Source organism: Asparagus officinalis, chromosome 4, assembly GCF_001876935.1.
Source record: "Asparagus officinalis chromosome 4, Aspof.V1, whole genome shotgun sequence".
Lineage (NCBI taxonomy): Eukaryota > Viridiplantae > Streptophyta > Magnoliopsida > Asparagales > Asparagaceae > Asparagus > Asparagus officinalis.
Window position 1 is genome coordinate 45,719,681 of NC_033797.1, and position 27,511 is coordinate 45,747,191.

A 27,511-nucleotide genomic window follows, 5' to 3' on the forward strand; every position below is an offset into this window, starting at 1 on the left:
CAGAAGCTATAAATCCCTCAGGTTGATCCATATAAATTTCTTCATCTAAGTCTCCATTTAAAAATGCAGTTTTAACATCCATTTGATGTATTATTAATTTGTGAATGGATGCTAGAGCTATGAGGACTCTAATGGTAGTAATCCTAGCTACTGGAGAATAGACATCAAAATAATCAATACCAGATTTTTGGGTATATCCTTTAGCTACTAATCTGGCCTTATATTTATCTATTGTTCCATCTGGTCTGAGTTTCTTCTTAAATACCCATTTACATCGTATATTTTTACAGCCTGAAGGAAGATCAGTTAGTTCCCAAGTATGATTTTGAACTATAGATTGTATCTCATTATTTATAGCTTCCTTCCAAAATGGAGCATCTGCTGATTTCATTGCATCTTCAAATGTAATTGGAGAATCTTCTACAAGTAGTGCATAGAAATCTTTATGGGTCTTTTCTATTCTAGTTTTTTTACTTCTCCTAGGTTCCTCTGGACTTTCTAGTGGTCTAATTTGTTTAGAACTAGTTTCACCTTGATTAGAACTAGGATCTGAATTACTAGAGCTAGGGCCTGTGTTGTTTACTCTGGTCTTGTAAGGAAAAATATTTTCAAAGTAATGTGCATCCCTAGCTTCAATTATGGTGTTGTTGGCTATCTCATTAATGTCAGAGTTGATTATTAAAAATCTATTTGCATTACTATCAGAAGCATAGCCAATAAAAATTCCATCTACAGTTTTAGGTCCAATTTTCTTTTTCTTATTTTCAGGTATTTTAACTTTTGCTAAGCACCCCCACACTTTCAGGTGATCCAAATTAGGGTTTCTATTCTTCCAAATTGTGTAAGGGGTTTTATCAGATTTCTTGAATGGAATTCTATTTAGTATATGACATGCAGTCATGTGAGCTTTTCCCCATAAATTTTCTGGCACACCAGAATTAATTAACATTGAGTTTATCATGTCCATTAGTGTTCTATTCTTTCTCTCAGCTACTCCATTAGATTGAGGTGTATATGGAGCAGTTATTTCATGAATAATTCCATTCTCTTCACAGAATTATTTTAATTCATTAGAAGTGTACTCACCACCTCTATCTGAGCTTAGTATTTTAATTTTCCTATCCAACTGATTTTCAACTTCTGCTTTATATATTTTGAATTTGTTTATGACTTCATCTTTGGTCTTAATTAAGTAGAGGTAACAATATTTAGAGCAATCGTCTATAAAAGTTACAAAATATTTGTTACCCCCTCTAGTTGTTCTTCCTGAATCACAAACATCACTATGGATGAGTTCTAATATCTCAGAATCTCTATCAATAGTTTTAAATGGTTTCTTAGGAAGTTTGGCTTCTACACATATTTCACATTTTTCATCATCTTTTATATTAAGCTTTGGAATTATATTGAGATGCATCAATCTTTTAATTGAATTATAATTCACATGTCCTAATCTTTGATGCCAAGTGATGGAAGGTTCAATATTCAAAGCTATTGGAAATGCAAGAGTAGAATTCTTAACATTCAATTTAAAAAGACCATCACATAAAAAACCTTTTCCAATGAAATTCAACCCCTTAGTTATTACAACTTTATTTGATTCAAAAACAAGCTTATAGCCTTGTTGCACTAACAAAGATCCGCTAATTAAGTTTCTCCTAATGTCTCGTACATGATGGACACCCTGCAGGATCAAAGTCTTATCAGAAGTCAGCTTTAGGTTGATCCGACCTATTCCAGATACAAGAGCCATATTATTATTTCTCATTGTCACAGTTCCTCTACTTAAGACCTGATAGGTGGAAAACAAAGATTGATTAGAGCAAACGTGAATATTAGCTCCAGTGTCAATCCACCAATTATTTGCTTGAAAGGTCATGTTTACTTTAGGAGTGAAGAGAACAGACCTGAAAGCAGTCTCAGCTGGACTGGAAGTCACCATATTTACTTGTGACTTATTAGGTGGAGGTCCTCCCTTCCTAGGCTTAGGTGGTTCTGTCTTCTTGTAAAAGCAGTCCTTAGCAAGGTGGTTGGTTCGTCCACAAACGAAACAGGCTCATTTTGATGAAAGGATTTCTTCTTAAATATTTTATTTTGATTTTGGTGGAAGGGACGTTTCTTGTGTTGAGGAAAGGGTTTGGTTTCAACATTATTTACTTTGGGTTCTTTGGGTTCGGATTTTGTCACATTTTTCTCCCTGAGTCTATGTTGCTCTTCAATTCTAATGGAATTTAACACTTGCTCTAGTGTAAGATCTCCTTGGGTATGGTTAAGATTTTTGGCAAAGTCTGACCATGACTCGGGAAGTTTGTCTATAAGACAGGCTATTTGAAACGTTTCATCTAGGATAGATCCATTTACTTTTAGTTGGTGAACTATATGTTCAAATTCATGAATTTGCTCATTCATTGGTTTAGAATCTACCATTTTTCAAATTCATGAATTTGCTCATTCATTGGTTTAGAATCTACCATTTTAAATTTGTTAAAATCAGAAGCTTTAAATCTTTTAATTCCCATATCATCTAAACCATACTTTTTCTCTAGGGTTTCCCACAGAACTTTAGCATTAGTGATAGTATAATATATATCATATAACCTATCAGATAAAGCTCCTAAGATTCTGTGTAGACAATGATACTCTATTTCTTGAGGTGTTCTTGGGATAGGAATGAAATCTGTGGAGGAAGATGAGGAAGATTGCCTAGTAACTGGTCTAGATGAAGATGAGTTATCTGGTTCTATGACTGTTATTAGATGTAGAGTTGTTAACTAAAATCTCATTTGGTTTTGCCAACGACGGAAATTATTCCCATCAAACTTCTCTGGTTTAGCAGACATAATTTCACTTGTAGCCATAATCTGATATTGAATGAATAGTTTTGTTATTATAATGCAACAGAAATATATAAAACATTCATTTAACAGAATTATCATGCAGTGTAACATTTCGTTTTTAAGAATTGCAGACAACATTAACATAAAAAGCAGAATGCTAATCATGATACTATTCTAAACAACAAAATTAGATTCTTGGATTGTTGGAAATATAAGCTGTTTAGACAAAGATTAACACGAATTATGTTTTAAACTATTAATTGAAATTAGATAAAAACAGATAACTGTTATAGCTTAGAAATGAAATTCAAATGAAAGTAAATAAATGTTAGAAATACGGCCTGATGGTCGAGACGTGCAAGCACTGTCCCAAGAATCTAATTGCCCCCTCTCGTATAGGGCTATGCGGCAAAAGTTCCTGGATATATAACGACCCTCGGTCAGGCGACCTCCTTCTCGTCGGCACGAGCTTCAAGAAGGTTTTGCGAATTCTTCTCAACTTTCAGGAAACCAGCGGAAGCAGAAAATTATTTGAAAAGAGATCTGTTGTTTTTTTTTCACTGTGTAAAACTATTCGAGTTTTGGTCCTTTTATAGGGTTAAACAGCCGTTATACATAAACCCGCAGTTAATACGTTTTTAATCACGTTAAACAGCCGTTATACATAAACCCGCAGTTAATACGTTTTTAATCACGTTAATAAAACTTAGTCGTTATAAAATCAAAACATTTCCGTTACATAATAAATTCACAAAATATATCACGTTTTTAATCACACTAATAAAATTTTACCGTTACAAAATATTTCTGTTACAAAAATGAATCACGTTTTTAATCATGTTATAAATGTTAATCATGGTTTTTAATTAGCAAAAATAAAAATAAAAATGTAGCAGATTAATGGCCTATTAATCCGGAGCTGCATTCGTGTCCGCAGGTCGTGGGCGCGCGCCACCCGACCCGACCCGAACCCGAGCCCGAGCCTGGCCCGGCCGGCGCGCGCATGTGTGGTGTGGAGCATAACCTTTGTTTTCTTCTAGGCATAGGAGAGAAAGGGAAGGCTTATAAAGAGCCTATCTTCCCATCTCTTTTCCAATATGGGACTAAAGTTTTCCTCTTTTCCTCTACAAATCCAAGTTTAAGTTACAACTCCAACAGAGATAAATTAGACCTGTAGATCGCGACGCGCTACCTTCTTCCGAACAAAGTGAAAATCAATCTCAACGTGTTTGGTACGAGCATGAAATACCGGATTGGCAGACAAATATGTAGCGCCAAGGTTGTCACACCAAAGTGTCGGGGAGGAGCGTAGTGGAAAACCAAGTTCTCGGAAAAGAGACTGTAGCCATGTGAGCTTGGCAGCTGTATCAGCAAGAGCTTTGTATTTGGACTCAGTCGAGGAGTGAGAGATAATACGTTCCTTCCGAGAAGTCCAGGAGATTAGGTTGGTCCCAAGAAAAATCGCAAAATCACCGGTAAACCTACGGTCATCCGGACACCCTGCCCAATCTGAGTCACAGAAAGCCTCAAGAGAAATAGAGGAGTCACGATGGATATAGAGACCATGAGAAGTAGTGCCCCATAGGTACCGAAGAATTCGCTTGACCGCTAACAAGTGGTTGTCGGTAGGCTGATGCATGAACTGACAAACCTTATTAACCACAAAGGCTAAGTCAGGTCGCGTAAGCGTAACGTATTGGAGAGCACCAATAATCTGTCGATATTTGGTAGGGTCAGAGAATAAAGATCCCATGGTCTTCGTCAGTGAGACGTATGTAGGCAGCGGCGTGGACATAGGCTTGGAGTTGAGAGACCAGAACGCTATAGGAGATCACGAATGTACTTCTGTTGAGAGAGAAATAACCTGAAAGCATGCGGTACCACCTCAATACCGAGAAAATAGTGTAACAGACTCAAATCCTTGAGCGAAAAATCAAACAAGAGGGCACAAATGACCCGAGAGATGTGATCGGAACTGTTCCTTGTAATGATGATATCGTCGACATAAACCAAAATAAATAGTTTAGACGTACCGTGAGTATAAATGAATAAGGAAGAGTCAGTCTTGGAGCATGTGAACCATTGAGAGAGAAGTGCCTGAGATAGACGATGGAACCGGGCTCGAGGAGCCTGCTTGAGTCTATAAATAGATCGATGGAGCAAGCAAACATGATAAGATCAGGATGGATCTACAAAACTTGGAGGTTGAGACATGTGGACGGTCACAGTAAGGGCTCCATGGAGAAAAACATTATGCACATCAAGTTAGCGTAAAGACCACCCCTGATAAATAGCCAAAGAAATCACTGTCTGGATAGTGATTGGTTTGACAACCGGACTAAAGATCTCCTCATAATCCAATCCTGGTTGTTGGTGAAAGCTCTTCACAATGAGTCGCGCTTTATGGCGCACAATGGATCCATTAGCCTTCTGTTTAATCTTGTACACCCACCTGCAACCAACAACATTCATAGAATCCGTAAATGGAACTAGGGACAAGTACCATTCCGAAGAAGGGCGTGATACTCGTCAGCTATAGCCTGACGCCACTGAATACTTTTATTGGCAATAGTAAAGGACGTTGGTTCAACATCAGAGGTGGTAGAGGGAACAATGGTAAGAGATGCAGAGGGAGAAAACAACACCTTGGGCTTAGGATCAGAACGAAGAGTCATGGGGTGGGTTCAGGCAGAAGGTGGAGAAGGATCAGGAGGAACAGAGGTGGAGGAGTCCAACTGTGATGACGCAGGGGACAACACGAGATGAAGATGATGTCGGAGAGCTGAGTGAGGCCATCGGATCAACCGAGGGATTCTCGGCCAGATCAGTGGAGAAGGGCTCGAACTAGCAAGCGGCTGGAGGAGAGCTGGGAGGATCGGGTGGAGCAAGACCTGACAGGGGAATAAAGGACGGACGGATACTCAGGAGTATGTTGGTAGGTGAGATTGGGGGCAGTGGAGAAGAAGAACGAAACGTGAAAGTGGTTTCATCGAAGCGTACATGTCGTGCAATATACATGTGATTAGCGGCACAGTCAAGACAATGATAACCATGATGAGCAGGGCTGTAGCCAAGAAAGACACACAGAGTAGACCTAAAATCAATTTTATGACTATTATATGATCGGAGATAGGGAAAACACAGACACCCAAAAACCTTACGAAAAAGATAATCAAGTGGTTGGTGAAAAAGACACTCAAACGGCGATTGAGATTTGGACACTCAAGAATGCATACAATTAATTAGATAAACCGTTGTATCAAATGCTAAGTGCTAAAATATGTGAGGAATACCTGAATGAGCTAAAAGAGATAGCCTTGTTTTAACAATATGACGATGACGACGACGACGTTCAACAGTCCCATTTTGTTCAGAGGTATGAGGACAAGACAAACGATGAATAATACCTAATTTTAAAAAATACTCAGTTAACTTCCGATATTCACCTCAGTAATCTGTTTGTATGGATTTAAGTTTAGTTCCAAATTGTCGTTCAACCATAGTAATGAATTTGGGAAATATAAGAAATACATCAGATTTTTGCATCAAAGGATAAAACCAAATATACTTTGAATAATGATCCATAAAGATAGCAAAATAATTATGACCGTCTGCCGACAAAGTGGGAGTAGGTCCCCAAACATCACTAAAAATCAAATCCAAATACTGAATGACTCTAAAATGATGACAAATGAAGAGAGAATTTTGATGACTTGCCAAGCTGACAATCAGAAGAAAACAAATCTAAAGACTTGAACGAGCACAAGAGTGCCTTTTATTTACCATGACATGAAACAATTAACCATAGAGATGACCCAACCGACGATGCTACACTACAGGAGATGTGCGCTCCACCGAGAAGACCATGAGAAGAAGTGAGCGAAAAGGAAGGAGACGAAGTGAGTAAAGTCCATTCTCACTGGGGCTAGTAAGGAGGAGCTGTTTGGTAACTCGATCCTTCATAAGAAAATAATCAGGGTGAAACTCAAAGAAAACATTGTTATCAGTAGAGAATTGACGAACACCAAGTACGACTTTAGAAATAGAGGGAACATGCAAGATATTATGCATATAAAAAGTGTTGTTTTTGGTGAAAAAAGTTTTTGAACCAACATTAGCAATTGAAAGTCCTCTACCACTATCAATATGAAGTGTGTCAGAACAGTGGTAGGCCTCGGAGTGATCAAGACCTGCAATGTCTGGGATCACATGGTTCGTAGCTCCCGTATCCGAAAACCAGAGGGATGCATTGGATTGTTGGAAGGATTTGGAACGAGCATCCGAGAGATGAGCTGTTGGTGAAGCACCAATGATGCCACGCTGATAGTACTGAGGAGCACCACTACCACTAAAATTGTTATTGTAGCCGCCACCATAATTATTATTACGTACACGACCACGTCCACCCCGACGATTATTGCAATCGTGATTGTTGTCGCGATTGCCCCGATTACCAAACTGATTATATCCAAAGTTCTGTGAAACCCTAGAAGATGACAGACCCAAGAGTAGGGCTTGCAGTACGATAGTTAAGATGGTGGCCGATCTGCCGTTGCATGGAGGAAAAAAGAAGCGAAAAGGGGCTGCGGAACTCAGGGAGGGACTGAACCCGATTGCTTGCAAATGAGCAAGCTACGTTGGGTCCACCCTAAGTAGGCCGGCAGTACCGCGACTAAGGAAGGGTTGCCGTTGTGCACCGGTGGTTTTTCGGATCCGGTGGCCGAGTAAAGGGCAAGTGGGGAGGTCGCAGTTTCACAGTTATCGCAGTAGATGTACTCCTAATTTTGGAGCATAGATTGCAAGTCCTCAAAACTCATTTTTTTCCTTCAGATCACGGGTAGTGGTTGCAAGATGTTGATATTCCGGACGAAGTCCCCGTAAAACATAGGTCATAAAATCCTCATATGATACGGGACGACCTGTCGCGGCTTTATTGTCTGTTAGGGTTTTCAGCTTTGCCAAATAAACCGAGGTTGAGGAATCTTTCTAATAACATTCAAGTAAATCCTCATGAATTTGTAAAGCACGAGCATGAGAGGGGTTTGCATGCGCAGTGGCTAGAGCATCCCAAATCGCAGCCAATGTATTTTTTCCAATAATAACAGGTAACATTCTTTAGAGATGGAGCTAAGAATAATAATTTTAACATGATCATCCATTTCTTTCCATGCAATAAAATCTGGATTGACAGTAGATTTTTCATCCGAAACGATAACAGGCGAAGGACAAACAATAGTTCCTTCAACATAACCCTAGAAGACGAGTGCTTAAAAGGTAGGGATGAATAAGAGCATGCGAATAGAGATAGTTATCGGGAGTAAGTTTAAGTGTGATGTAGCGATGATATTGATGCGAAATAATTGAAGCATATGGAGAAATCTAAGAAGAAGAATCCGAAGCCATTGGCCCAAATGAAGAACTTGAAGAAGATGAACCCGAAGCGATGTTAGCCGAAGAGCAAATAGAGATCTAGGTCGGAGCAGTGCCGTCGTGTGTTGGGTTGTAGTGAGGGAGGCGACGAAAATTTCCTTTTTTTTGTGTGGATCTAGGGCGACGGCGGAAAGCTCTGATACCAATTGAAGTTATAATATCTTTGTTGTATATTACCGAAGTTACAAAAGGTCCTATATATATACAAAGATAACTTTGCAATTAAGTACAAATAATTTTACATTATCTCAATACACAACTACATGATTCTAGGTTTCGGCTCATAAAAAAGTACTTAGAATATAAAAATATAATCCTCAACTCTTACCATAAAAAATCATTCTAGATTTCAGCCCATAAAAGGACATAAAATAGAAAAATATAACCCACTCTCACCACAACTTAATATTTTAAGATTGTTGAACTTTGCAATTTTGTTTCATTTAAATTACACGTTAGATTATTAGGATTTATTTGAAATGGCTTCCTAGAGGAATATGCTATCTGTAGAGTCTTGTAGTTGCATACCAAAACTACTTGAACTTGTTCAATCCCTTCAAGTTGTTAGATTGTTCGGCATTCGATCATACCTAACCACAGATAAGAACCGCCCTTAAGTTAGGCCTTATTTCACGTTACTACCCTTAATTACTCAATTTTCAGAAAAACATACCCTTTTTGAGAAAATTTAGAAAATCATGCCTATCTACCAGTTTGTCAACATGGAACCGCCTACGCACTTTTCCAACCAATTTTCCATCCAAAAAATTATAGTTTAACGACTATCCCTACATAGGTTTAATTTTGTTGAACTTTGAGTATTAAAGTTAAATACCCCAAATTATTTTCCATTTTAGTTTTAATACAATAAAAATTTTCTTTGCCCAAAAATAACCCAGTCTACTTCATTTTCCACTTTGATATCATGAATTTCTTTTTTTGCCAAAACACCTCAAAGCTCAACAATTTATCCCAAAGTTCAACAAAATATAATCTTGATACCCTAAATTTCAATGAAATTTAATTTTGGTATACAAAGTTTGAAAAAAAATGTAACGTTGATATTCAAAGTTCATAAAATTTAACTTTGATTCCCAAAGTTCAACAAATTATTAAACCTAGGGGTAAAACTGCCAAAGCATAATTTTTTAGATGGAAAAGCGCATGAGTGGTTCTATGTTAATTGAATGGTAGATAGTGATGGTTTTTTGAAACTTAAGTAATTAAGGGTAGTAATGTAAGTGGGCTGGTTCCCTGAAAAGGAAAAAAAAAACTTATATAATTTAAAGTGCTTGCTATCTTTTGGATCGTTGAACCATGATTTCTATGATTCTAGAATTTTTCTTTTATATCAATAATTTTCATAACCTAATCTTATAGTAATTCCATTTGTAGGTGGAAGATTTGAAGAGCATACTTCATCAACTCATGCTGTGCCAATTGGAATGCCAACAATTTCAGCTCATTCGATGCCTATGGTTTCCCCAAGTCCAGCATCAAGGACCTTTACTGTTCCTGGAAAAGACGCTTCTAATTGTAGGCATAGGGAGAAGAGGTAAATGATTGTTTTGGCCCATAGACAAATTAGTTAAGTTAAACGTAGCAACTAACCAAGATTTTCAACTAATTCTCTATAAATTAAGTAGAAATAACGAAGCTAATGACAGAGCACTCGAACCTGTAAGGAAAAAGCACCAGCTACCTCCTCAACAGTTTTTCATTTTCACTTCTAAAGGTACTGGGTTATTATCTGCACACTGTAATCTTTACACGAAACATGTCTCACCATGGAGATCATACAAAACATGTGCACCATGGAGATCATACAAAACATGTGTGGAGTAAGAGTGTATGTGCGCGTGCGTGCGTGTGTGTGTGTGTGCATGCGCAGTTGTGTCCGCATGCGTGCGTGCGCTTGGAGACGGGCGTGCATGCATATAGCTAGATAGATGGATAACTGGGGGGGATAGGGGAGAGAGGAGAGGGGAGGGTGTAAATGTAAGAACTAGTATCTTCTCAATAGCAGTTCATACAAATAGACCTTTTATTATCTCTCTTTATTGCTAGTGGCCTGAATTAAAGCCGTCTGACGCAGTTCTTTCTACTATGTGATAAAGTTGGATAGTAACTTTTTTTCTTGGTTTCTGTAGTCTGCTACATGTTATGTATACCTGTAATATAGGGTCAGTCAACCAATATTCAGGATAAGTGGATAACAGACTAATCTTTTTAGCTAGAGTTTGTGCAGTTATTGCTATCTATTTCTGTTAACTATTCAACTTTTTAAACAGATTTTCAGCAGATTTCAGGCATCTCAACTTAAGAGATACAGGAAACAATCGTGAGACTTCTGAACTTCAAGATGAGGTGTGTACCCTCATTTATGTTTTTAATTGATGACAGTAATTGGCATTCTCTTGGGAAAGAAAGAAAAGACTGCCTTGGCAAGCCTACTTTAAAAATTTATAGGTGGCCTTGGCAAGCCTACTTTAAAAATTTATAGGTGGCCTTGGCAAGCCTACTTTAAAAATTTATAGGTGGCCTATTTAGTTTCAGTTTTCACCTTCATTAACCCGCATGTCTGGGGTGTATGTTTGGTTACATGCATTATTATGCCGAAACCTAACAGGGTTAATTTGGTTAGGTAAAACTGTAAAAGTATTATTAGCTATGATCAGTGAGATAAGTTTTTCTTAGAAGATTAAGAGATTATGAGTTGTGCACACAAATTGTAAATGAAGTCTCTGGAGATTTTTGAGGGCTAATGGCGGTTTTCCTGCAGATTGATATGCTACAAGAAGAGAATGACAATATTCTTGAAAAGGTGTGTTACACTTCCGAAGATCGGTTCATAAGCATTTTCATAAGGATAATAATTCTGTTCAAATTATTTTATCCAGTTAAAGCTTGCTGAAGATAGATGTGAAGAAGCAGAAGCCAGGGCTAGGGAGCTTGAGAATCAGGTTGCTTTTTATTCCCATATTTAGCTACATATGTTATTTCCAACAATCTGATCAATTTCTATATATAGCCACTTCTCTACTAAGCAAGCACTTCCTTTTATTATGTTTCTAATCAGTTGAAAGTTTTTCAAAGATTTTGTTGGGATCTTACAGTTCATTGCTGAATTCGGCAATCTGGCTGGATATGGATTTGAGATCCAATTGGATTATGCAATTCGAATAGCGGTTTTTCCAATTTAATGATATTTAAAATCAATAAAGGGCTGTTTACTCCGAATGAAAGGATATTACATTCAACTGATTCAAGTAATCTGTTTTAACTCTCAATGTCAACGTTTCGAAAAGGAATTACATATAATAATTTCCTAAATCATACTCTAATCTCATTCCAGTTAGAATGCTTAAAAAGTAAAGTGGAGTTTATCATTTAAAAATCAATATGAATATCATACAATTATACTTCCAATTTAGAAGTTGACAAGCATTTTTTCTCTCTATTACATCTATTTGATAATACTTAAAGTTTCATTGCATTTGAAACGATTTATTACTGAATCTCAGATTCATCTAGAGACTAAATAATCTTTATGAATTTTACATTATGTTCTTTTTGTCTGTGTGACTAGCTACATGGATTGATAAACGGAGATGTTTGTGTTGACCTTTGTGTGAGTGCATCGTGAGCAAATTGATGCTCCAAGTAAACTTTATGCAGTACCTTGACTTCTGATGCATTATTTAGTATTTACTGGTTTCAGTTTATTATCCCCTACTATATCTTTTTGTTATTAGAATATTTTTCATTTTAACAGGTGTATTGCTATGGTGTATGAGTTGATCTAGAATGTGATCTGATCTAGCTCCATGATGATTAACGATTGGTCCTGTCTTGTCAGTGGACATTCTTTCCCATTATTCAGCATGTCTTATCATGTTGTTATTTCAATTGGTTTAGAGTAAACTGATTCCATGCATATCTCTAATGCATGCCATGTTAAGTGGTGTTACTGAATCTTCAACATCAATTTCATGCATGCACAACGTAAGAATAGCAGCTGATATCATATCAGTATAATTAGTACGTTGCATTGTTGGTATGTGGCTGGAAAATGTACATGAACACAAAATAAGCTTACTTTGTGTTAAAGTGATCCCTCATTTGGCAGTCAAGAAATTTGCTTCTCATGTGGTGCATGGTCTCCGTCAAATAATTTTTATAAGATGTTAGTATGTTGAATGCTAGCAATATTATTCCTGGCTTTCTCAACTTCAGGTCTCATGGGCGATTCCTTCATGTTACATTTTCCCATTGAAAAACACCCTTGTGCATTATTGCTTTTGAAAAGAAAAACTTAATTGCATGCAAAATTAACCAATAGGGTTACTTTTTCCTGAATAAAGAATATGTTTTATCACTTAAAGATAAGGGAGAGTGCATTCGTTGGAAGTTAGAGGTTGCTCCTATAGACAATAAAATGAGAGAGAGAGAGAGGAGGGGGGTTTGTTAGTGATGATTTGGCCATATGCTACAAAGACCAATAAATCGTATCAATTAGAGAGCGCATTCGTTTGGAAGTTAGAGGTTGCTCCTATAGACAATAAAATGAGAGAGGGATGATTTGGACATATGCTACAAAGACCATTAAATGTATCAATTAGGAGAAAAGATAGGAGAGAGATTATCAGAAAGGAAGAAAAGACCATAGGTAGGCCTGAAAGAAGTTGGTTAGAAATTGTTAAGAAGGATATGATAATAATCAACTTAGTAGTGGAGAAAGTAATCAGCTTACCGGTGGAGAAAGCGTTAAAAGAACTGAGTGGAATAATCAGATTCATGCAGCTGACACCAAAATTTTGGGATAAAGGCGTTGATGTGGTTTTTGTTGCAATTGAGGCAATATCACAAGGGTTAAGAGCAAGAACTAACGTATATTTAGAAATAATATAATGCATGAAGAGAGAAATTCTTACTGTACAGAAAATTATAATCTTGAAAACTTTTTAAATATCAAGGCTAACTATTTGGAATACGTCTAATAATTGTGTTCGTTGCACGAAAAATCACCCAGTAAACATATCGCAGGTTGCTGCTCTTGGAGAAGGTGTATCTTTGGAAGCCCGGCTTTTGAGCAGGTCATTGCCGTAACGTTTACTTGTCAATCCTAATTAGTACATACTTCCATTGTGATATTTCAGATGACCTTTGCAGGAAGGAGGCAACACTCCGTCAAAGAGAGGTAATTGTGCGGCATGAGTTTGTCTGGACTATGAAGATTAGTAAATGGAGCTAAGTCTATGTTCAATACAGCTAAGTCCTTAATATTTTTAGCTCTGCTATTACACTTGAATTAAAAAATACAAGATAAATACATCTCTCTCCTGGTACTCATGGAATACTTATTACATACATGTGAATCTATTCAAGTAACTGATATTGCAACACTTTATTTTGGTTTCTCACCCTCATTTGTTACTATCTAGATACAATTCTCTTTACTTTTTCCCCTCCACTATTAAAGGCTATATGAGTGATGGGAGCCTCAAAATTATCCGGGTGAATACTTTTGTAGTGGCTTCCATCCCCTTGACGTAGGTTTGCTTAAGTTTTGGCTATTTCTTTAAGGTGGAAATCAACTTTCTGGACTGTGTGAAATTGGCCATTCGTGTTTTTTTTCTCGCATTGACTATATATTGAATAAAAGGCTGAAGCCTATTTTAAAGTAAGGTTGCACACAAAATGATCCCAAAGCAAGAACAGATGTTTCTATGTGCAAGTTATTATGATAACGAACCACCTCGAGTTGGGAAAATGTGGTGCACTTTTTTTTACCATTGACATGAAAGGCCACCTGTTAGCTTTTGTTTTAGATTCAGCTTCACTGCTTCAGTATATGCTTCAGTTGTTCATTGAATCAGTCTAAGCAATTTCTCATTCAACATTGTTTCATGCACTTATTTAGTTATTAGTGATAATACGAACATATTTAACCTTGTAGAACATAATTCTTTTCACAAAGTACTCCTCCAATATTCGATGGAGTTAGGACAGCAGCATTTCATTCTACTTAAATGAACATGTTGCAACGTGGCTTTGACTTCACTATGTTCGTGGAGCATAGGCTCTAAAGCTAAATGTTTTAGCACATAAATCTTGCCTTGCTTGTGTGCATGTCTTGGAAGAAATTGGAGTTTTAGCTTGGCCTGTACATCACTCGGAACAGCAAAAGGATCTGCCAGCAGCTAAATCTGGCAGTCTTTGCACCCCGTTATGTTCTCTGCACTAGTTAAGTATTTCTTGAGGATCAGACCTGAAACTTTTGGAACTCTGGAGCTCCATTTTAATTGTGGTGCATTTGTAGATCTCCCTGACCATTGTAGATGCCAATAAGGATAACTTGAGGCCTGTTAGATGATTAAAACCATAGTCTTAAGAATGTAGGCTAGTATGAGGTGTATGTGTTGGGACTAGAACAAAAGTCGGCAATGGATTCATCCCTGAACAAGAAGTCTATGTAGTCACTAGCCCACCACTTCTGTCTTGTGTCTTGGTGTTGGTATGCTACATGTATAAAGGATTTTCCCCTTCATATTTTTTGAGGCTGCAGGTCTTGGCAAGTTTGACTTGCCATATGTAGCTTGCCCAATTTGTGCATGGGAAAGTTTATCTTTGACCAGAAGTAGTATGCATTACTTCTGAACCTCGTCGTTTTAAGGAATAAATCATGATCTAGGTGAACTATCTGAAGGCTCTTAGTTCTAGATTATTTCTTCCCATTCTTTTTGTGTATTTAAGATCTATATTGAAGTAAGTAAAATATGTTTTCTTTTGGGTATTGAGTCTTTTTCCCACGATAGTAGCTGTGATTACTGTGGCAGTTTGGTTCATCATTTGGTCATTGTCATCACCCATTCTTTTTCTTTCATGGACCACAGTTTTTCAGATTGAAAAAAACTGCAGATAGGTAGTTACTAAGATTCCACAACTTGTTGCAAAATTGATATCAGCGTTCTAAAAGCTTGTAACATGTTCCTAATGCAAGGTACTAATGAGCATAGATAGCTCACCCTAAAAATGTGGACTAATGTAATGCAAAATTCCCTAGGCTTGGAAGGAGTTGAGATATTGTTTAGATATCAGATTTATTTGCAGAATCTTTATTCACATCTATGGCACACTATAAACTAAGAAGTGAGGGAAATCACATTCCCTAAATATGTCTCTGAGAAATTGGTTAAGCAAAGGATTTGTATGAGTTAAACGTGCATTTACTAGAGCCAAGCAGTAGCATTCTAGTGCCTGCTATCACTTTATGCCAGTTCCATAGACGTATTTAACTACTTATGAGACATATTTGTTTTCAAATGCTCTTGACAATCAATGTTTATGCAGACTAATAGGAATGAAATATGTAATGATTTAGGCTGCTGTTAAGGCTGCTGAACAAACTAGAGGTGGAATGGATGAGGAAATTGAGGGTCTTCGACTACATGTGGAAGTACTAATCAATTTACTTGATCATTTATGTTAATTTCTATGTTACGGAATTGCGTTCTAGTCACTCTTGCTTGTTAATGTAATGAATATCCATTGGGTTTTGTATGTCAAATAGTCTGCCAAGGACGAGGTTGTGACTGCCATCAGACAACTTGGAGAAGCTGAATCTGAGGTGAAGGCTCTTCGCTCCTTGACGCAAATATTAATCTTGACTCAAGAAGAGATGGTAGCAGTTTCATCACTATTTAGTATTCTGGAGATAATTTATAAGTTTGATCCTCTACTTAGAAAAGATAAGATCCCATGTGCATGCCAATTTTGTAGGAGGAGGTCGTTCTTAAGAGGTGCTGGCTAGCTCGCTACTGGGGTTTAGCTCTTCAGCATGGTAAGCATCTGAATTTTAAATTCATTTCCTGTGATATAATTAATAAAGTGCCTTTTGAATGCATTGCCTTTCTTAAATTCTTTGAACTGTTCCATCCATGATCCATGTGTATTGCTAAGTGGAGGATTGTAAAATCAAGATCTAAATCCCATATCAGACTCAAGAAGAGACAATTATTGTGATAACCACTTGTCTTCTATCCAAAATAATTTTTTGGGTTTGTTAAGGAATGGTTTTTTTCATGCGTTATCTTTTTCGTCCATTTATGTAGAAATTGTGCCTCAAAACTCAAAAAATTATGTAGAAATTGTTCAATAAGACTATCCATTTATGTAGAAATTGTTCAATTCATCCAATGGATCATTGATGGTCAAGAGGACACCATCGATGGTCACTTCGACCATCGATGGTTTATGGTGAACAATTGGAGAAAAACAACAGGAGTTTGAACCATCGATGGACTATAGAGAACCATCGTTAGACTATAGGAGATCATTCATGGTTGTGTTTGACCATCGATGGTTATGACGCTGATTGCAGTTTTGCTGATTAATCTCGGCCGTTCGTTTTTTCTTTTACTTTCCAACTTATATCAAATTTGGATACTTCTTTCCTAATGTATTGTGGTCTCCTATATATATTAAAATAAAGAGTTTAGATTAGGGATGTATTAAGAGAATAGGAGGGTCTAAAAAGCAGAGACTGAGGGTTTAGGCTATTGTCTTGTTCTTGTACTTCTTTCTCTTTTGATAGTGGTATTTCTCTGATGCCTCTGCCGTAGACATAGCCCAAATTGAGTGAACCACGTAAATCTCTGTATTTGCGATTGCTCGTCTCTTATTCTCGTGCTTGTTCTTTGCTATTATATCCGTTTTAGTGTGCTCTTGTTCTAACAAACTAGTATCAGAGTTTCGGTTGTGATTTGTTTTGTGCGCAAAGATGTCTGCGAAATATATTTCGGGAGATTCTACTTGCTGAAGGTCAATGCTACAACCTATTAATTATTGCATTGTCTACTATAGAGGCGGAATAAGACTATCTGTGTTTGCGATTGCTTGTCGTTTATTCACGTACTTGTTATTAGCAATTATTTTTGCTTTATTGTGCACTTGTTCTAACGATTTATGAATTAAATTTTGAGTTATGCCCCTATTTTTTTCAGATTTCTATTCATGTAATCCATCAACTTGTTGGAATAAGACTATCTATGCAAGTATATGCAAACTATAGCTAAGTTTTCGAGAGTTTCCTGAGCTTGGGACACATCAGCAAAAAAAAAAAAGCCACTAAACTATCATGTAAAAGGAACTCACCGGATGTGAAGGATTTCATTGACACTATGTTTGGATGGAGGGTAATGGGGGGTAGGGGAAGGAAAAAAGAGAGTTACTTTGTTTGGGAGTTTTTTTAGAACGGGTGAGGAAAAAAGGATCAATTTTGTTCCCCTCCAAATTGGGTGGTAAAGCAAGGGAAGGGAAGAAAAGTAAACTTTGATAATGAAAGAGACATCTTAACCCTCAGTCATAATGAATTAATAGCTAAAATTCATTTACTTCGCCTCCCTTCCCATAATTAGAACTCCCAAACAACATAATTTAAGTTCACTTCCATTCCCCTTACAAAACTCTCAAACAAGATATTATATTTTCCCTACTCTTCCTTACCTTCCTTATCTTACCTTTTCTTCCCTTCTCTAAGCGAACTCCCAAATATAGCATAAAAGAAAGTATTCAAATGATGAAAGATACTTGGATTGATCTTGAATGTATATAGGTACAAAAGAATCTACAGTAAAGTTTTGCATTTCTGTAGAGACAATTCTGAAGTCTCAAACTTATAAAGATGCAATCCTAGCAAATTGGTGTACATTATTAAAAATGCATAAAACCAAAAAATTAGAATGCATAAAACCCCAAAAATTAGATAGTATTACGTTTTCTTGCACATGCATCAAGTCGTCCTAAAATGAATAGCAAAAGTAACAAGTGACTCAGATTCATGGTTAGGGACCTCTAATTGAGAATTTGAACCTTAAACCATGACAAATATTTTTTAAAACCTCTACGTGATGGTTTTTGTTTGGTTGAGACATATTTCAAATTGTTACTCTAAACAATTTTTCATTTTTGACTTCCCTTTTTGTGAGTATTAGATGCACAAGTATGTTAGGGATCTAGCTTCTCAATCGATATTGCTATGACACCGATTGTAAGGGTTTTACTTTAGATCCTAAACAATAACTTTAGGGTTTTGTGGAGAACCTTAACATTATGACGGAAAAAAAAGCGAACGAGCAATCAAACCCAAAACGAAGATTTATGTGGTTTAGCAATGTGCCTATGTCTACTGGAGAAAGGGAGAGTACTTTTATTAACTTGAAGAAGATACAATTATTTTTCTCTTGTTGATCCCTTACAAGATTAATCCCTCTGGTTTCTTGTAAATCCTCACAAGAGTAATATATATTCTTTTCTAAATCAAGAGTAATCACATTTTCTTTGTTTTTTTATCTTCTTGATCTTAACGGCTTGACCTTTCGTTCTCTTTCTCTGGCCGCTCTCAGCTCTCTTCAAACCCTAGATCTAAAGAAATACATATTTATATAGGAAGGGTAGAATTCGCAAGCCCTATAAAGATTAAGAATCCCTGTCAAAAAAGGATTCTGACTATGCAGATGCAGAAAAACACCTGAAATGACCGACTGACAGTCAGACCATTTCACCTCCGTATGTGGTGGGCCGATTGCCTAGCGGTCAGAGTGGTCAGTTTGACTACCGCTGATGTTGTCATTCAATGCTGTTATTGCTTGTCTATTGTAGCTGCTTGTACTGCTACTCAACTTGGGCCAAATGCAACAAAATATACAATTATTTATGTTTTGATATCTAAGCATCGTAAATGATATTCTGAATGCAAGAGTAGATCTTCATTTGGTTTACCTATTTTTGAATAAGAATGCCTCTCTACTGTGCACTGTGTGTTTGTGGTCATTCCGAGCATTTGCATTTCTGAATAAGTTAGATGATTAGGTTTTGTTCCAAAAGTTTGAAGGTAGTGAATCTTTTGTCAAAACTCTATTTCATTGTGGGCGTGGTGGATGTTGTTGAAAGTTTGGCTTGTTAGGTATTAAATATTATATATATGTTGCTATTATAGGAGAAAACTCCGCAGAACCATTAGGTTTTATTATTAGCATAGACAAGTGTTGGAATCTAAATTTTGGAAATCCATACATTGTTATTTGTTATTTGTGATTTGATCATTATTTAATTTCTCACATATAACTAAAATAATTGCTTTGAGTAGATTAGAATATTAAGATTGGGTGATTAAAAAATGTCATAGACTAGTGTTTGCAAGTCTTTGATAGAGGTACTATTTTGGAATTATTTCCTTTCTTTATTGTCATTCAGATTATTTCTTAGGATTCAAAAGGTATCCTACGCCATATATTTGTTGAAACAGCGATTGTATCCGATTCTCGTGGAAATCCAATTGTTATTTTGTAATGATGACTGAATAGCATGCAAGTTTTAATATTATTGGAAGTATTACTTTCTAATATGACTTATTGTCGTTCAAACAAACAAAGTGGATTATAGTATTGATCCTTTTGGATAGTTCTTTTTTTTTCTTTTTTTTTTGTAAGTAAGAAGTAAATCTTATTTCTAATTAGAAAAGTGTAAGCACAAACTTCTCTTGTACAAAATGCTAGCTGCACACATTCTCATGTTATCAACATGACTTGGAAACAGGAAGGATAACTAGAATGACAAAATATACTCAAGCTTAGAGCATCTTTTGTTATTGAATTGCCAACACCTACTTATTTCTCTCAAATTCACTGTAAAGTGTTACAAGTTTCTCCACAATATCGAAGCCCCAATGTTATGGTGAGGGTTGAGCGCTATAGTTTCTTACTCTACCATGCCCCCACAAGCTAAACTATAGAAGACGGGAATGTGGGACACCATAGTGAACCACCACCCGGGTTCAATCATCCCGAATTCATGGTGGAACACAACCTGCTTCACCAAATCTAGCGACCCAATTTAGAATTCAACCCAGTTGAATTTTAGAGAAAAATAACTCTTTTTCAAAAGAATAAATAGCAAATAATGTGAGAAGTTAAGCAAATAAAGTATGCAATACCTTAATTGCAACATGATTCTTAATGTTCTTTTACCATTACTATTATCAACTAGCATATTTCTTAAACTTAACTCTTGCAAAACCTTTGATTCCTATATTTAAGAACCGAACCTAAAACGTACCAAGTTCTATGGCATAAAGTATAAGTCTACTCCCTTGTACCTGATTTGGCATATCAGGCTTCTGTACCCATCCCGTGAACCGAAACGAACCAGTTCCATGCAACTATGGACTAAACGCCCTTTTCATTGGTCAAAAGCTTAAACACATGCAACATTTTCCCCCTTCAATTTTATATAAATGAGTGGTTGGTGCAATTTGAACCCGGGTTTTTGCTGATACCATGTTTAGATCCTTTCACTGCGCTAAAACTCTAAAGTTGTGGTGAGAGTTGAAAGTTATAATTTTATGCTCTAACATAAAACTTAGACTAATCATAAATGTCAATTTAGGAAAGTAATATCCTATTAAGAAAGCAGATGCTAAAATGTATATTTGCTTTAAATTATACACCCAGTAAATCATGAATATTCGCTTGTGTTGCCTATGTTAATATGCAAATCTGGAGTTCTGGATACCTAGGCAAGGGCAATTGTGCATGTATCTTCCTATCATTGTAATTGTATACACCGTACTATTTGATGATGCATAAGATCATCTTGGGTTTTGCTCAACAGTTCTACATCCATAGATACTACCTAGTAACATCACAGTATTATATCTAAACATCATTACTCATACTCCATCAGTGCTACAAATGGTCTCATTAATCATGTAATCGTCTAGTTTTTCTCCTGTAACAAGCATGACGTGAAATCTAATCTAAGAACTTTATCAAAAAAACTTTGAGGTGAATATTAATTTTAATGAGCATTACAGATTAATGAGACCATCTAATCTCTGAAAATTATGAAAAATGCCGGTTGCACACACAGATGTTTGATAAAAATATTGTAGTTTCACACCTTTGAGGAATCAATCATAACCTTTTCAATTTTAATTTTATTCTTCATAAAGTGTCTGAATACAAATAGAACCTACAATCTTTTTATATAGGGGTTAAAATCTTATCTCTACTAAAATTCAAAATACAAATAAATTTAATCCTACTATAACATAAATTCTAACTAATCCTATCTTGCTAGAGTTTGAATGCCGCGAATAGAACTCTACTTTAAAATTTAAATCTAATCAATGATATGCTAACAACTTATCTGTCCTAGCTAGTCTTTGCATTGGATGAGGAATTTTCAACCAAACTCGGATTTAATCTCAAATCTTCCTACATAAGTTTGTTAGAGAAACCTTGACCTCGGGTTTTAAAGGAGAATGAGATGATAAACTCTGTGATTTTTGTGAACTCTAATTGCGCAATCTTTGAGGCCTTCAACAATATTTGCAAAACTCGAAAGCGGGTTGATGGAGGAGGATCTAATATAATAAACTCCCATCTTCACATTGTGTTGAACTCGAAGTGACTCGAGCTATATAAGGATTTGATTTTGCAATGATGGATTTTTAGGCTCGGACTCAGGCTCGCGTTCGGTTTCCTATGGGCTCTGGTACCAATTGATGCGGAATGGATGTGATCAACTTTGATTATAAGTTTGAACCTGAAAACTAAAGGAAAAAAAAAAGAACAAAGACAAAATGATGGTTAGGCTGGTTTCACATGCAACACCTAACTGAACTTAGCTTCACACTGGGCATATTAAATTCCTCCTAGATACAGTGGCTTCACGCCTAGAGGATTCACTCCTAATTTTCTAATTTCAACTTTTATTCATCTCAAATCTCCATCTACAAAAATGAAAAAGTACAAACTTTTTTTATAGGAATAAAACAAAATCATAATCCTAACTTATAGATAACATCAAATAACATATCTAACAAAATAATAAAATCAACAAAATAACAAATATAAGTAAATAACAGGCTCAATCCTAACCAAACATATCAACTATAGAAAAGTCATACCCTAAAAAATCTTCATCAAATCTTCTGTAGCTATTTGACCTAGATCTGCAAATTCGTTCTATATGAAATCTCCCCTATTGGAGAAAGCTCGACCTTAAGTTTAAAATTGCATATCATTGTTGAACTTTGAATTTTTGCTGTGTCTATGTTGAAGCTTCAATGGTTGATCTCTTCGGCTCTTATACCAAATGATGCGGTACGAAATGGATGAACTTCGATGTGATTCCAATCTAAGAACTTTGTCGAAAAAAGCTTGAGGTGAATAATAATTTTGATGAACAATACCCAAGAGAGATGGTTTGACCAGTTTCACACACAACATTTAACTTGCAACGATAGAAAATACCGGTTTCGCATTAGGACACATAATAAAAAAACATAATGGCTTCACGTTTTTGAGGAATCACTCCACAAACTTTTCAACTTAACTTTATTCATAATAAAACTCTGAATAACAAACCTTTATGTAAAGGTTAAAATCCTATCTCTACTAAAATTTAAAATACAAATGTACTTCTAATCCTACTACAATTTGATTTCCAACTAATACTGTCATGCTAGAATTTAAATGCAAGTAGAGCTCTACTTCAAAATTTAAACCTAATCAATAATATCCTGACAACTTATCTCATCCTAACTAGTCTTTCTATTGGATGAGGATCTTTCAACCAAATTTGGATTTGACCTTTAAATCGTTCTACATTACAACATGAATGCACTCTTTATGAATGTCTCCGTTGGAGCTAGTAATATCCTTGAATTTCTGTGAGTGAGCCAGTGATTGTTAAATTGTCTCATTGTTCACAGCATATATGTCTAACAAGCTGTTACTATATTTTGTGCTATACCTGTAGGCATCTGCTCAGAGATTGCTCTGTCAAAATATGAATATTGGTCCACTTTTGCTCCAGATCCTCTGGAATTTGTCATATCTGCTGGTCAAGAAGCTAACCAAGAATCATGGAACAGAGGCAATTAATCATACTAGTCTAACTAATTTACCTTTTCCTTAGTCATTACAATAATTTGATTTCTATTTGTGATGCTCTGAAGACATAATTGTTTACATCTTTGACCTTGATATAGGCTATGATGGTTCTAAGAGGCAAAATAGAAAGCTACTAAAAGATTGTGATATGACTGGAGAAGGTGACATAGAAAGCATGCTATCAGTTGAGAAGGGGTTAAAAGAACTAGCATCTTTGAAGGTCAGTTATTCTGTATTTAAATGATATGTTTTTGCTTATGACTCCCGCCAGAATGTGTTCTTGTTTTTCTCATTTGGCTATGACATGCTGAGTTCAATTGCATATAGCAAGCTTTATTGGTGAATCTTTTTTTCTGTAGTTATTAACCTTGGAGAACTTTTTATGTGGGGAGATGGTATTTATTTTTTCTCTTTACCTTTTCTTTTATTTCCTTTCTTTTCTTCTTGAGGATGGGGAATGGTTGAATGCAGGTCAATAAGAAGAATAAACGCATCACTGAAATTACATTTTTTTCTAACCGCAACAGATATATTTGGTTTATAGCTGGGCTATGTCCAGTTCATAGTTTCCATATAAAATTGTTTTGACCAACTGCGTAGAGTTCAGTTTAGTTGAAGATCAGTCATAATATCTGTCGGACCATGCTGGAGTCTATTCAATATGGTTTTCATTCTTCATAACGCACCTCATGTGGTACGGAATTTTAATGATGAATTTTTGGTTGCATAAAGCTGTTCTTTTAGAAAAGTGGATTGTAGATATGAGTACCTTTTCAGTGCTTATCTTCTTTTATGTTAGGTTGAGCTTGTTCCATGGCATGCACCTTATTCTTGACCTTCATCCTGTCTATCATAATTTTAGGTGGAGGATGCAGTCATGTCTATGTTGTATCATCAGGGGCAGCAATTTTTTTTTCAAAAATCTACGTCAGGTATGCTCACTTCTATAAATATGGCATAAGCTTACAATAAGCTATCTACAAGTCCGACAATGTTAACGCCAGGAGGATTGTCAATGTCTTACTGATCATTTAATTATTGAACAACCTCTGTATTTTTTATTTTATTTATTTTATTTTATTTTATTTTTTTGCTAAGATTTTTGGCATAACTATTTTTTATATTTCTCAGAACTTTGTCTTTTCCCTTCCCTTCTGTATATTTACCTTCATAATCTTCCAATATTTGGATTATTTTCTCGGATATTATGTCTTTTGCCTTACCTTCTGTATATTGACCTTCATAATCTTACAATCATATACTACAACTTCCTGGTTTTTTGAGCAAATATATGAGGCCCTGTTTTACATGCACCCTGTGAGAAACACCCTTGTGCAGGGCACTTGCAAGGTGCAAAAAGGCACAGGCGCATCAGATGTGGGGCGCTTTGCCACCGCCCGGCATCACAGGGCGCATGGGGCGCAATGAGACACATGCCTTTGATAACATCAAACAACTACTAACAAAAAAAACTTTTTACGCTATGACCTAACAATGCATATCAAGCAAAATTAACACTTAAAAATAACTCCCTAATCTTCCTTATAGGATTAACTCTCTAATCTTCCTTATAGGATTTCTGTATGGTGGGAAATTAGTCATTTCGAAATAGAAACTCTGATTATTGGATTGAACTGCAGTTGCGCAGCGATTAAAGGCTCAACCTTACCTGCTGGCTAGCTATCAGGCAGAGGCTTTCCTGTCTTTGTGAAATACATGATGTTCCAGTAAACTTATTTTTGTGTTATGCTCCCAACTTAGATGACATGAAGTCTAAGAGCTTCTTTTCTCTTTTATACATCTTAATTTCATCATTTTACAAATTTATTAAATCCTATCCTCTTTAGCAACGATGAACGCAATACATTTGTTAATGTGTTTTCTCGTGTAAGTACATTATCCTAATTGATCCATTACTTCCAATTTTCCGTTTTCTTATCCTTCCATATCAACAGCTGACACACAAGTTTTTTTCCCCTCTACCATCCATGTTTTCAGATTGTAGATTATCTGGTGATGCGAAGTACACAGAGGCCTATGGTAACAACTATATTCTAAACCTCATAAGCTTGCATTGTGTCGTGACATTATATTTGCAATTCCTGTTATTATCTGTTGAAAAAAGTTCACTTTCGAGATTGATTTGTTGATAAACAATATGTGACTTATACTGCTACTTCTTTATTGATGATCATCCCGTGTGACTTATTAACTGTTACTGCAGAACTCAACCAAGATGAGTCCGAAGATGTTCTTTTTAAGCAGGTATGAGTAACAAATTAGTATGTTTCTGGTTAGGTGCATCCTTGTCTTGAAGTATAAACAATACGTTTATGCGTCTGGCTTTGTTCTATTGTAGTCACATGGTTATTCAGCTTTTTGGTTGTTGATTTCTCATTAGAAAAGAAGATAAGACATTTTGCCCTAAGGATTTACAATTTGTGCATCGAAGACCACCATAAATTATGGGGCATCTGGCAATAAATACTACTCTAGAGTATCAAAAGCAGTTTGCTTCAATGAATACATTTAAGTAGTTGTAACTGCTTGCATCTTGCGACTTTGTTTAAATTTTATTGTTTATGAGGTAAGTTAATTTCCATTGACATCTCTCTTATTTTCGCAGGCATGGCTTACATATTTCTGGAGAAGAGCGAAAATCCATGGCGTGGAGGAGGATTTGGCTGAAGAGAGGCTGCACTCCTGGGCCCAGTTACTAATATGTCAACACTCCTCCTCAAGATGGGCGAAAGATATCCACTAAGCCCATCTTGTCACATCCTCTAATCATATCTACTGAGCTAAGTCCCTTAATCAGACAATCTGCTGCCTGGTCTTTAGTTGAAACATGACTTAACTCCAGTAGTCCACTGTCCAACTTCTCTTTGATGAAGAACCTATCGATCTCGATGTGTTTGGTTCTATCATGCTGCACTGGGTTATTGGCGATACTGATGGCTGACTTATTATCACACCACAGTTTCATCTTTGCTCCTTGCTGCAGCTTCAGCTCCACCAACATACTCTTCAACCACAACAACTCCGCAACTCCTAAGGCCATAGCTCTATACTCTGCTTTAGCTGTTGATCTCGCCACCACTGACTGCTTCTTGCTCTTCCACAAGACCAAGTTGCCTCCTATAAAGATGCAATATCCTGAGGTGGACAACTAGCCCAATCAGAGTCGCAGTAACCATCAATGCTCACATGTCCATTCTTTCTGAATATCAGTCCTTTTCCGGGGGCACTCTTCAAATATCTCAGAATCTGGTACACAGTGTCTATATGACCCTTCCTTGGATCATGCATGTAGCGGCTCACCACGCTTACTGCAAAAGAGATATCGGGACGTGTGTGACTCAGATAGATCAACCTGCCCACCAGCCTTTGGTATCTGTCACGATCAACTGGTTCTCCAGCTTCAGCACCCAGCTTGAACTTCTGATCGATCGGTGTAGTTGCAGGTTTACACCCTAACATCCCTGTCTCTTTGAGAAGATCCAGTGCATACTTTCTCTGGGATAGGACAATCCCCTCCGCTCCTCGAGCTATCTCTATTCCAAAAAAGTATCGAAGCAAGCCAAGATCTTTCATCTCGAATTCCTTACCCAGTCTCACTTTGAGTTGGGCAATCTCCTTCTCATCATCCCCTGTAATAATCATATCATCCACATATACCGCAAGCATGGTGATGTGACCTTCATTTCGTCGAAAGAACACGGTATGATCGGCGTTAATCTGCCGGTAGCCCATACCTATCATAGCCCGCCTAAATCTGTCGAACCAGGCACGATGAGATTGCTTCAGGCCATATAAAGACTTCAATCTGTCGAACCAAGCACGAGGAGATTGCTTCAGGTCATATAAAGACTTCTTCAATCTGCAGACTTTGCCCACCGTCTGTTCTGTGTCGAATCCTGGCGGAATTTCCATGTATACCTCTTCCACCAGATCTCCATGAAGAAATGCATTCTTCACATCTAATTGGTGTAGCTTCCATCCATCATTTACTGCCAGAGAGATCAATGTCCGAACAGTGCTCATCTTCGCCACTGGTGCAAAAGTCTCATCATAGTCGATGCCATATGTCTGACTATATCCTTTTGCCACCAGACGAGCTTTGTAGCGCTCAACCTGTCCATCTGGATTCTGATTCACAGTAAAGACCCATTTGCATCCACTGCTCTCTTCCCTTTTGGTAGTTTTACTAATTCCCAAGTACGGTTCTTCTCAAGGGCCCCTAGCTCTTCGTGCATAGCAGCTTTCCATTTCTGATCCTTCTTT

At 36.7% G+C, this 27,511-nt stretch overlaps 1 protein-coding gene across 1 annotated transcript in view; it reads left to right on the forward strand.

Annotated features, from left to right (window-relative positions):
- LOC109838622 (coiled-coil domain-containing protein SCD2-like) overlaps nt 1-26,400 on the forward strand; it is a 29,475-nt gene extending 3,075 nt beyond the window's left edge. Inside the window, exons 2-17 of the mRNA XM_020407051.1 lie at nt 9,663-9,822; nt 10,559-10,634; nt 11,050-11,091; nt 11,168-11,230; nt 13,314-13,363; nt 13,440-13,467; nt 15,652-15,726; nt 15,841-15,951; nt 16,050-16,110; nt 23,094-23,210; nt 23,326-23,447; nt 24,090-24,159; nt 25,226-25,267; nt 25,452-25,492; nt 25,854-25,939; nt 26,232-26,400. Coding sequence (XP_020262640.1) covers nt 9,713-9,822; nt 10,559-10,634; nt 11,050-11,091; nt 11,168-11,230; nt 13,314-13,363; nt 13,440-13,467; nt 15,652-15,726; nt 15,841-15,951; nt 16,050-16,110; nt 23,094-23,210; nt 23,326-23,447; nt 24,090-24,159; nt 25,226-25,267; nt 25,452-25,492; nt 25,854-25,939; nt 26,232-26,400 — 1,263 coding nt within the window. The 5' untranslated portion in view covers nt 9,663-9,712. The remainder of the gene's footprint in view (nt 1-9,662; nt 9,823-10,558; nt 10,635-11,049; nt 11,092-11,167; nt 11,231-13,313; nt 13,364-13,439; nt 13,468-15,651; nt 15,727-15,840; nt 15,952-16,049; nt 16,111-23,093; nt 23,211-23,325; nt 23,448-24,089; nt 24,160-25,225; nt 25,268-25,451; nt 25,493-25,853; nt 25,940-26,231) is intronic.